We start from the raw sequence: 11,654 nt of genomic DNA on the forward strand, positions 1-11,654 counted from the left end.
AAGCAGCAAGTCAGATTATCTTAGTCAGTTCAGACTCCTCTAACAAATACCATATACTGGTGGCTTCAACAACAAACATTTATTTCTTGCAATTCTGGAGGCTGGGAAGTCCAAGATCAAGGTGCCAGCAGATTGCATTCTTGATGAGGGCCTTCTTCCTGGCTTGCAGACTGCTGTACCCTCACAAAGCAGAGAGAAGCAGATATGGTGTTTCTTCCTCTTCTTATAAAGACACTAACCTCATCATAGAGCTCCACCTTCATAATGTCATCCAGGCCTGATTATCTCCCAAAGGCCCCACCTCCTAACATTATCACGTTGGGGGTCAGTGCTTCAGCATATAAAGATGGAGGAGAGTGGGGCACATTCAGTCCATAACACAGATCAGTGGAGAAAAGATGAAATGTTCAATTAAAAATGGTTATTCATATAGAAAAAAATTTTAAATTGAGTCTTAATTTTAAAATCAACTCCAAATTGATCTAAGACTTAAATGTCAAAAAAAAATCCTTAAAGTTCTTAGTGAAAAATGTAGGTAAAAATAGTTTAGATGTTGGGAGTAGAAATAATTTTTAAAAAAAGACACTGATGGTAGAATAAATAAATTTAACTATATTAAAATCAAGGACTTCAGCTCACCAATAGACAGACATCTTAAAGACGTAAAAGGATAAGTCCTGGGGAAGTGATGTACTGCAGGGTTAACAATATTGTATTGTATATTTAAAAGTTGCTAAGAGAGTAAGGGTGTGTGTGTGTGTGTGTGTGTGTGTGTGTGTGTGTGTGTAGTGAGAGAGAGAGAGAGAGAGAGAGAGAGAGAGAGAGCGAGCGAGAGCGCGCGAGGTTGATATTGTAATGGTGCCATGGCTGTCTCCAGACTTGGGACCAAAGACTCACCCTGCTGTGGCCTCTTTGTGACCTCCTTTCCTTTCAAGCTCAGCAACTTCGGGATATTATCTTGTTCAATTCAAGAAAATGGGTAGGTTTGATACTCCATTGCCAGACATGATCCTTCTGAAATGTCACATATACTTAACAATTATTACAGCTTGATATCCTATGAAAGCTAGGACAGAGAATGAATTTCTAGCCACAATATCACTGTAGCATGCAGACCACCTGGCCCTGACCATAAACCAAAGAATTTAATAAATATCAGAAAAGATTTTTCAAAGTTGAGGGGTAAATTATGCTATGCGGAAGTGAAGTTTAAGATAAGGCTAGGCATCAGGAAAAATGAATTTGACCAATTTAAAACTCAAAAATAAATACCATATCACCACACAAAAAATAAATTAATGTTATATGTCAATTATACCTCAGTAAGAAAAGGTAACTCTGTAAGGTGATGGATGTCTTATATCAAAAAATAAAAATAAAAATTCAACTGAATAAATTTGAAGATCTAATTGGCTTTATTAAGCAATTCATAAATAGGGCGGTATCTCATCTAGCAACTAGTAGGTGGCTCAGAGAGGTTGTACAAAATGGAAGGTTTTTATAGGCAAGAGGGTGTGGCAAGGGGTTATTAGCAAAAGAAAAGAGATAATTATTTTTAGTCAAAGACATCTTCTTTTGAGGGGAAGGGAATGGCAAGGGGTTTTATCATCAAGATTGTCTCTTCTTTCTATGGAGGAGGAGGCCGGGGGAAAAATGAAGAGGGCCCATGTGACAGATGACCTCACAGGTATTGACCAGAAAATTCCAGACTGGTTGATTAAGGTTACGTTTCAGGGAGAGGCTGAAACAGCAATTAGGTCAGGTATTAAATCTGGGTTTGGTGTCATGGGCTTTAGCACAAGTGATGCCATTTTGGGCCTGTGGTCTTCTCTTTAGAAGTTAACTAACCTTATTGTAGCAATCATTTCCAATATATATGTATATCAAATCACCACACTCTACATCTTAAGTTTACAGTGTTATTTGTCAAATATACTCAATGAAGCTGAAGAAAAACTATGGCACTAATAATTTAAGAATACAAAGAAACCACAATACAAATGCAAAAACAATTAAGGGAAAGAGTTCCTTAAATTCAGAGATTCCATCACTGATTTCATACACACACGCATGCACCCACACAATTTGGATTCTACTTTTTTATTCTAAATTTTATTCTAGAATATTACTCTTCTAACTGTGAAACAACCTTCTAGACCATTGGATCCTTGAAAATAGAAACCAGATATCATTAATGTCTGAATACCCAGAGGTCAATACAGTACATTGTGAATGGTATGAGTTAAATGTTTTTATTTAGGTAAATAATTTAATGATAGAATTCTCAAATTTCTTTAAACACACTATTTCAAGCTACTATATTTTTGTCTAGATTGTAGATATGAAATGGTACAAATTGTACCTAAATATTGAACTATGAATTCAGCAAATAGAGTATTTAAAAAATCCTCCTGAGTTAGGTTTCTACCCCCAATTCCACTTACTCTTACTTTTCTCAAACTATTTCTACTGAAGATATTTAGTTAAATCTTAATGGACAACATGTGTAAAGGTGTGCTGACAGTAGGATTAACTGAGACAAGAGGTCCTGGCCTCTGAAGAGGCCCACTTCCTGTTGGAAGCCAGTCCTTTTCTCTGTTCTGCTTTAATCCAGGCCTGGGTGAATGAAGCCCCACTAAGTAGTATTGACCATTTAAGTACGGAATATATAACTTAAATGTATAAATAACTTTAAAGTAGGAAAATGGTTATCTTTTAAAGAAAAAGCAAATGGAAGACCAGCCATTTCTCTTGAGCACACCTGGCACAACACTGAACATCCCCTCCCCTAATGTCTGCCTCAGCCCTCATTTGTCAACATCTCATTTCCCCAATCCTCTTGCTTCCATCACTATAGCTAGAGTTACCACAGCGGGTTCATGGAGAGCAAAAAGCTAAAGGAAACTAGAAATTTTACACAAGATTTACATTCTGCAGACAGTGATAGACACACATGGTGTGAACTATTAAGAATGGTAGCCTGATTGCCTTCAGGCTGCTTAAGAACACTTCTTATTGAGAGACTCTCTTGGTCTTGGAGCAGTAAGGAATGATGAGGATTATTTTAGTGGTGAAAAGAATGACCCTCTAACATCAGAGGGCATATGGTCCTTGTCACCAAGTTGGTGGAGATCAGAGGAACTGTTTTTTTTTGGGGGGGGGGAATACATATATACATATACATATATATATGGTATAATTTAATAAAATTGCTTTTCTTATGTTTCACTGCTTTATAAAGTCACACCCCATATACAGGCATCATTAAAATTCACTATGGTCAGTACCAAATTTAGAAGTTTCGAGCATTGTAAAAGCACAGCAAGGAGTTATAGACCCTAAGGTATACTTCAGGGTGGGTCAGCCTTAACTTTACTCACTGCGGAGTGCAGGCACTAAGTTCTGTCTAGTTCTGCCTGAGAAGAGAGGACTTTATCTATGAGTACTGTCACTTGATCACCAAAGAGGGAACAAAAGCTTTTCTTGGCTTTGGCACTGTCCCCTGGAAGGCTTTCTGACTGATGGAAATAGACAATGAATCATCCAAAGTGGATCAACAACCCCCATATGGGCCTAGAGAACACACTGGAATCCAACCCAGACCAGCACCCAGAGACTGGAAGCTGAGAATTATTGTCAGCTACATGAGTCTTCATCAAAGCATAGCAGTATGGCTCCTTCCCCTCAACCCATTCTTCAACCTAAAGCCTAGAAGAGGGGAAGCTCTTTGGGAGAGAAGGGAAGTTGATGCAGATGAAGGCTGGGATCCTTCACAAGGTCTGATGGTCTAAGCCACACCTAACTAAGAGTGTGGAATATGATCCCACTTGGAAAATGAATGGCACTATTTAAGAGTAGAGCATCTTGGAAAAATCTAGGATGCCAACTCTGAAACTTTAACTCAAGAATATACCAGTATGTAGGTATATTCTCTTCTTTAAAATAAGGATGGGTATTTTGGTTTTCAAGTACCACACAGAAACTTCTTGAGAACTTGAATTGCCGAATACAGTGCACAGTTTTCAAGAGAATCTACGTCTTGAATGGGTTAAAACATCATTTATAACTAACTTCATGAAACATAGTTAACTTGTTTTTTTCTGGTGATATGAAATTAAACATGGAACTAAACTTTCACTCACAACACATAACCAACCAAACTGTATGTTCAAGTACAGGTTTATGCAAAATCTGCAATATATAACTACATTTAACCTTTCAGAGTGGATAGATAGGGCTACCCGCTCACTCAGTATATCCTACCAAACACAAGAGCAGAAACTTTTCTATTTCAATACAATTATGGGCAGAAATTATATGATGATATGCTGTTCATTATGATCAGTTTGGTACAATTTAAAAAAAAAAAAAAACTTGTGCCCTTCATTAGAAAAAAGAAATTATAAGATGAAAAATAGAGGTTCTTCCATAAAGTTTAAGATTTAGGGTAGAAGAAGACAAAACCGAAATTCCCATGAAGTAAAAAATAATTCCACATTGGTCCAGTACTCCATGAAACCCTGAGATGGACTATAGTCCTCAAAAGTGTGTAGATAGAAATCTCGGTTCACCAAGACACATTAGTATGCATCTAACTGCCTCATCATCATCTTCCTACTGTATTCATAAGCCAAAAACAGTGACCCATTAGCAGGGAACGCTCGAATCATAGTAGCTGTCAGTCCAGAATATAAGGCTGTTATTCCTTCACTTTCCACAATACTTAAAAGAGTCCCGATAAATCCTGCCTGTTTTCCAGACATGGAAAGAACCTGAATTCTGGATTTGATACAATCCACTGGGAATATGACAAGCCAAAGGCAAATCCCAGCAATTCCACCACTTAACATCAAAGAGACAGGGCCTAGTTCATCTTTTGATCTCCCTGAGGCAAAAAATGATCTGCTCAGTTCATAGCCACCAAAGAAGAAGAAATAGCCTGGTACTTCTTGAAGTAGAGTACTCGAGAGTCCGTGGTAGAAGCCCAAGGGGCCATCCTTCCTAAGGATACCCTTCATGACGGACCAAACTGTATTGTGGCTTTTGGCTATCTTCCCTGACATCTCCATTTCGTGCATGGTCTGTAGTCGGCACTTCACAAGCTCAGTGGGACACAGGGCCAGCGCAGCAAACCCAGAGGCTAAGGAACCGGCAGTTGCAGTCTGCAGATCACTCAGCTTTGCCTGCTTGTCCAGTCCCACTACTTTCTTCACAAACTGTTGGCAGAAGCCGTAGCACATGAAGAGGACAGAGTTCTCGGCGACATAGGCCATCAGCGCCGGACCGGTCCCCTTGTAGAAGCCGCGCAAGCCCACTTGGGAGTATGTCTTCAGGCAGCAGTCGGTGAAGCCCTTGTACAGGGCAGGGAACGTCTGCATCTTCACTTTCACTGTGTCGAAGGGCTGCCCGGTCAGGACACACGCGGTGCCCCCGAGGGCCCCCGCTGTGAGGTCGATGGCGGCTTGGATGACAGGGTTGGACTTCATGTTCGCCCACTAGTCCTCTGGTCTCCGTGGAAGGAGACTCTCAAGAGCCGAGTGCCGGCACCCGTGGTCCCGCCGCCCACTCTCAGCTCTCACTCCGCGGCGGAGGAAGCCGCTTAACCCCACGCTAGGCCGCGGGCCGCCCTCCCCGCGCGCTGAGGTAACTCCCGGCCCGAGACTTCGCGCGCGGCTCTCCAGTGCGCCCTACCGGTAGAGCCCCGGGAACCGCCCGGCGCCACCCCGCCATCCCTGCAGCCCACACGGAGTAGACTAAATGCATAAACACTGTTAATGAATACAGCAACTGAAAGCTATTCGATAAATTCTTGCAAGGACGAAGAGACCCTGGGCACCGCTCTTCACCCTGTGGGGAAAGAAATGCTTTTGTATTCGGCCAGGGCCCCGGCATCCCGGGTCTTCCAGTTGATCCAGCCTGGAGTCGGTGGGTCAAGCTACATAGAGGTTTACCTATGAAAGATAAAATTCTGTAGGGGGAGAGAGGTTACATGACAATTGGTGGCTGCTTTTGATCAGAAAACTCTTAAACGTCTCAGCCGGGAACCCAAGTTCTTGCAGAGGGGCCGGCCCTGCTGTGCCTCTCCTGGGCCTGCTTCTCACTGGCCTGGGGTGCTGGGGTGGCCTGAGGCTGGAAGATCCGCTATCCCTGCGGGGCTGGAGAAATATTTCGTGGCAACAACGCCGAGGATGTGGGACCGAGTCATTATTTCTAGAGGTGGGTACTTGGCGTTTTATAATCTGTTTGGAAAACATTTATATATCGCCAAGAAACTTGACAGTAAAGGGCTGTGTGGCTTCAGCAATCTATACTTGCTAAGTTTCGAGGTTCTTGAGGAGCCATAGTTTTATTTAGCAGCAACAGAAGTTTGGAGTATAAATGACAACACACCTAGCTTCTAAGGCAAGATGCAGTTTGGGATATCAGTGAGGGTACTGCTGTTAAGACACACTATTTTCCTCTCAGTTGCTTATAATCCCAGTGTTAACGAAGTCTTACATTCTAAGGCCTAGTTGGTATTTTACTTTAAGGGGTAAAAACAAAATGGGGGAGGGGACAGGAAATATGCTGAGATGATTTTTTTTCATCTAGAAATCTTTCCTTATCTGATTATCTTTGGCTGTTAATATTTAAAAGTTAGGCACTGAGAAGCCAATTGTGCATAGAGTTTGTCAACAGGTAGACTTCATTATACTTATGACCTGGCCTTTTCTTGGGAGAATGTCTAGATGTCAGTATTTGGCTTCTTCTCTGGAATCATATGGTTTCTTTAGAGAATAATCTTCCAATCTTGATACTGTGTATAGGTGTGTGGGAAGGGAGGTTGGGCGTGTATGCCATGAATAGGGATTTAATGAGACCAAGATGGGGGAAGAGAGGTGACATTCCTACAGTAAAGGATATAGATTTGCACATAATTCTCTTGTTGGATGCTATCCACCCCAGCCATCTGTGCCTGCTTTCCCTGAGTTTGAGCCTTCTTTGGTTCAACTTACCTAGAAAATTCTCAGGGTGGAATCTTGGACATAGGGATCTTGGACATCCAACAGCACTGAACACAGACTTAAATGAATCCCATGTTTCCAGCCCCACACCTTCCCCCCATTCTTTGGAAACTTTGGCCTGCAAAAACTGAGCCTCACAGGTTCTATACCAAGTGGGTTTGTCTCTTTGGTACACCCTCTTGTAGACATTTAGCATGTAACTTTCTCTGATCTCTGAATTTCTCATTTCTTCATCTGCTTTGGCCTTCTGATGAGTTGACAACTCTTATTCACTGTTGTCTCATTTCTTATTATCTTTGTCTTTCGGGATTACTGTTATTTTGGCAGACTTTTTTTTTTTATAGAGAAAAGATACGTGAGAACAATCTGCCATTTTAAACTAGAAAAGGATTTTTAAATTCTTCATGTCATATTTGAGGGATTTTAAAAATGTTTTGATATCACCCTCAAAAAAGTCCAAGAGAAAAAAGCACATTTTAATACTTATCGTAGAGGCCCTATCAAGTTATCTAGAAGTGTATTCAATATTTTAATGACCACCGATTGTCAGTTAATTACATCTGGTTCACTGTCATTTTTTAAAAACAGAGTTTTTTACAAACACGAGAGATGCAGAATACTATAATAAATCAGCAACCACTTTTGCATTAACTTCATATAGATGTTTTGGAGAAATCAAATTAATAATCAAGGCCAGGGATCACAAGGGCATTAATAGAGAAATGGTCTGTACCTTCACTGAATTGTCGGACAGCTGCACAAATAGAAACCGAGATCAAATTCCATGAAATATATTTAAACAGTTAGACTTGGAGAGAATGGACCCTAACATATACTAAACACTACCCAAGATAATAAGCAGTCTTGAAACTATTTTCCCCATTCTTCCCTATCAAAAATGACACGTTTTAAATTTAAGCACATACATACCAGAAAACGAGAAAGCAGCTTCCAATTTTCAGTGAAGATCCTCAACAAAATGAGAACACCCAAATCACATGCTCTCTCGCAATTAGATTAAGTGGCCAGATAGGATTACGAGGGAAAGTGAGGTTTGAGTTGAAGCCTGAATGACAAAAAGCTAGCCATGGAAAATATCTGGAGACTGTTCCAGGAAAAGGAAACTGTAAGTAATAAAGCCCTGTGGTGAAAGAGCTTGGCATTTGAAGTACAGAAAGGCCAGTATGGCTGTGATGAGCAGTCTTCCTGACCCGTTTCATAGAATTCTTAGAGGCCATGTTGACATGAGTGTTTATTGCAGCATTCTGTGCAACAGCACATTTAAAATGGGACAACATAAGTGACCAGCAATAGGGGAGTGAATAAAATTAAGACAAAATCTATCATGAAAAAAAGCAGATCTATATATGTTGGTAAGGAAGGTAAGTCATGTTTCTGAGTGATAGTTTTAGAATAGTGTCTGTAACAAAAATCATACTTTTCTGCTTTACAAAACTACATATATCTTAACATTTGTCAAATACCTAATTAAAATGGGCTTTAAATGTTTTTATGAGGCTAATATTTTCAAACCAAAGATTTTCTTTATAGATCAATCTCAGAAGTGAACTGCATGTAACTCTGCATTTTGTAAAATTTATTACTGAGTCTTCTAAAATAGCTCAAGTGATGCATTAGATTAGAATCTTTACAGCATGTGAAGAATGTGAAAATTATGTTTGGGAAATTCTGAAATATGAGACTGTTATAGTACTGACATCCTTTATGTGCAAGTTGGATGAACAGACATGGACAAATCACCTTAGTTCTCAGATTAAATAATTAAGCTGAAAATATTTAGAAATATAATCTTAATCCAAACCAATGGAATGAATTCTATGAACAGTACCTGATAGCCCTTGCTTTGTTTTGTTTCTAAAATTTTAATCAGGTAAGTGTAGTACTTAAACACACACAAAACTATAAAAAGACATTCAAGTACAAAAATTAGGGTAGTTTAGGAAGGTTCTGTACCTTGTTTAACCTCCAAATAGAGCAGTGAGATTAGAAACTTAACATAATGCAAAAATGACATTTCCCAGTTTGCCATTTTTTTCTTAAAACTCAGCATCACTGCTTCTCAACCTACAAAATAGGATCAAATTGCTGTCATTAAACCCCACCAAGAAACCACCTCACAAGAGGATCTGACACCCACTACCCATAAAAGAGCAAGACACATTATGAAGTGAAAACTAGATATATTTATTGTGTTAAAACAACTGTATGAAATGATTTACAACTCTACTTGTAGAAAACTGAGTAGCTAGGAAAATAGCTACTGCATGGAAAACATACAAACTAGTTTAACTGCTTTTAGACTATTATTGATATTAGATGGCATCACAAACTAGCAATAGCAGCTTCTGGCAAATGGAAAAACAGCAGCAAAGTCCTGAAGTGAAGTTGTGATCATTAAGCTTGAACTGTTTATTCCACTAATTCTATAACTTTCCTACAATCATTTATCTGTCTACACATTTCTACTTCCTACAGGATAAACACCTAGCAAAGTGGTTCTGAGACAAAAGAGATAGAAAATCACATTTATGTTTGTCTATAAGACAAATTCAATTGAAGGCAGCAGAGAAAATGGAAATTACTGCAAAGTTATATCTAGTCCTGGTGGTGAAGCCTAAAGTTTTCTTCTAATGCTGACCACTTTAAGAAATGAAATTAAGTATCAAAGCTCTTCTTACTTCTCTAGCAGTGATTCTAGCTCTTCTTGCAGAGAGCTGAGCTGCTCCTTTTCTCGGTCTTCCTTTTGTTTGAGTTCATCCAGCACAGCCTGAAATCTGTTCTTGAGCGCCAGGTTTTCCACTTTCATGATGAGATCTTCCTGTCGTTTTGCCCTGTCCTGGGTCTCTTGGAGCTTGCCTTTCATGTTATCAATCTGTTTCTGAATTCCGATAACCAGCTGATTGGTTCCCTCATTTTCTTGGTGCTGTTCATCTGATGCACTTAGCTTGTCCCTTAGCTGTCTTTCCAGATCTTCCTCGGTGTCAATGATGTTTATGTCTTCTTCATCTTGATGCTGTGTCTCATCTTCATCTTCACTGCTGCTGCTGAGGTCATTGAATATCTCCCGAAGCTCATCATGTTCTAATGAGTCATGGCCCTGCCTATGGCCTGACATTCCTGGAGAAGAGATATCAAGGCCTTGATTTTCTGTTTCTTTTGTTTCATCCTCAGCAATTATTTCCCAACGAGTACTGACAGCTTCAGCATCTGTACTCAGCAGACGTTTCACTTCTTTTTCTACATCTGGAGATTCAATGTACTTCTTCTTTGCTGTCTTCCGGAACCTTCTCTTTCTTACATTTTTTAGAGGTAGAGTGATTCCATGGTTCCATATAAACTTTTTCTCTTTGTCCTTATCCTTCTTTTTGCTTGCTTTGGGATCAGCAGCAGCAACTGGTTCCTCCACTGGAGGATACAGATCACCATCAACTGTGGATACAAGCATCTGACAGATATCAGCTGTCTTGTAAAAGGTTTTTTTATCAATGGTTTTCAAACTTTCCATAACACATGGCAGATCTACCAATTTGGAGGCCAGTGGGACCCGGTCCACTCTGACAATTCCATGCCGCCCATCAGGATGTAACTCAATTGTCAGTCTGTCCTTCAAGTTCACATGGCCGGACTGTACTGCGCGCCTCACAGTAGACGCGTATTCCGGAGGTAGACGTAAGATAAACTGGCTCTCCAGTTCGTGAGGAGCATCATCTTTGCTCTTACTCATCTTTGTTTCTTTGTGATCCACTTCTCTAGTAACCACTTGTTGCACTAAAAAGTTCCAGCTATTGCAACAGTTAGAAGAGTTATGAATTGAAATATTTAATTACAAAGAGTTCTAAGCAGAACAGCAGCTAAGCGTCTATTGTCTTAATTTTGAATTAAGCACCAAGTCTTTTTAAACATGCAGTGACTGAATACCAGTTGTTTCTCACACTGGCTTATTCAGTCAGGTCCATTCAAGTATGTTAGCCGCAATGCCAAGTTCCAACCTCTAGATGCCGCTGCCGGACAATGCAGAGCGAAAGCAAGCAGGAAAGCAAATGGCGGCTCCTGCGGAATGATTTTAGGGACAGAAAGTTAAGGCCCAGCAGACACTCAAAACCCACAAAACTTCCCGTAATAAAGGTAGCCAAAAAGCGGGGCGCACTGAGCTCTCTTCGCCTCGGGTACTTACAATACAGTGACGATTATAAACCCAGCTTCTCTGGTCAGGAGCAAGCGAAAGAAGAAGCCACTCGGAGAAAAGCGGCCGGGGGCCGAGCGTCTCCTTCCTGATTCCTTTGTTCCTCCCGGCTCTTGCCAAAGCGACCCGCTACTGATTATCAGTGAAACGGCCCCAGAAGGGCAGCGCGAAATCTTGCCGAGACCCGCAGCTCTAAGCGCCGAGAACCACAGCTCCAAGCACCAGACTCTGCAACTCCGCGACTCTGCAACTCCGCAGCTCCGCCGACCTCCGTCCGGTACTGCAGACCTAGCAGAAAAGAAAGCGCTACGTCACCGCGCCGGGCGGGAGATGGTTGTGAGTGACAGCAAGACTCAAACGGAAGTACGATCGGCCCCGAGCGCGCGCAGGCGCAACACGCAATTACGCCGTCTGCCGTTGACTTGTTCTCGCGAGACCTTGACTGT

The 11,654-nt window shown here is 40.9% G+C and overlaps 2 protein-coding genes across 2 annotated transcripts; both read right to left on the reverse strand.

Annotated features, from left to right (window-relative positions):
- Nucleotides 1-4,531: 4,531 nt before the first annotated feature.
- Nucleotides 4,532-5,486, reverse strand: SLC25A2 (solute carrier family 25 member 2). Its single transcript, XM_011367411.2, has one exon. The coding sequence runs from the start codon at nt 5,484-5,486 to the stop codon at nt 4,581-4,583; it is 906 nt and encodes a 301-aa protein (XP_011365713.1). The 3' UTR covers nt 4,532-4,580.
- A 3,702-nt stretch (nt 5,487-9,188) lies between these two features.
- Nucleotides 9,189-11,424, reverse strand: TAF7 (TATA-box binding protein associated factor 7). Its single transcript, XM_011367412.2, has 2 exons — nt 11,200-11,424; nt 9,189-11,075 (listed from the first exon to the last, which is right to left on the reverse strand). Exon 2 carries the CDS (start codon nt 10,747-10,749, stop codon nt 9,700-9,702), a length of 1,050 nt encoding a protein of 349 aa, XP_011365714.1. The 5' UTR covers nt 10,750-11,075; nt 11,200-11,424; the 3' UTR covers nt 9,189-9,699.
- Between the last annotated feature and the right edge of the window lie 230 nt (nt 11,425-11,654).

The sequence above is a fragment of the Pteropus vampyrus genome, unplaced genomic scaffold (genome assembly GCF_000151845.1).
Source record: "Pteropus vampyrus isolate Shadow unplaced genomic scaffold, Pvam_2.0 Scaffold134, whole genome shotgun sequence".
In the NCBI taxonomy this organism is placed as follows: domain Eukaryota; kingdom Metazoa; phylum Chordata; class Mammalia; order Chiroptera; family Pteropodidae; genus Pteropus; species Pteropus vampyrus.

Coding starts and splice junctions, on each gene's coding strand:
- SLC25A2 (XM_011367411.2), bottom strand. CDS start 5,486: ATGAAGTCCAACCCTGTCATCCAAGCCGCCATCGACCTCACAGCGGGG.
- TAF7 (XM_011367412.2), bottom strand. CDS start 10,749: ATGAGTAAGAGCAAAGATGATGCTCCTCACGAACTGGAGAGCCAGTTT.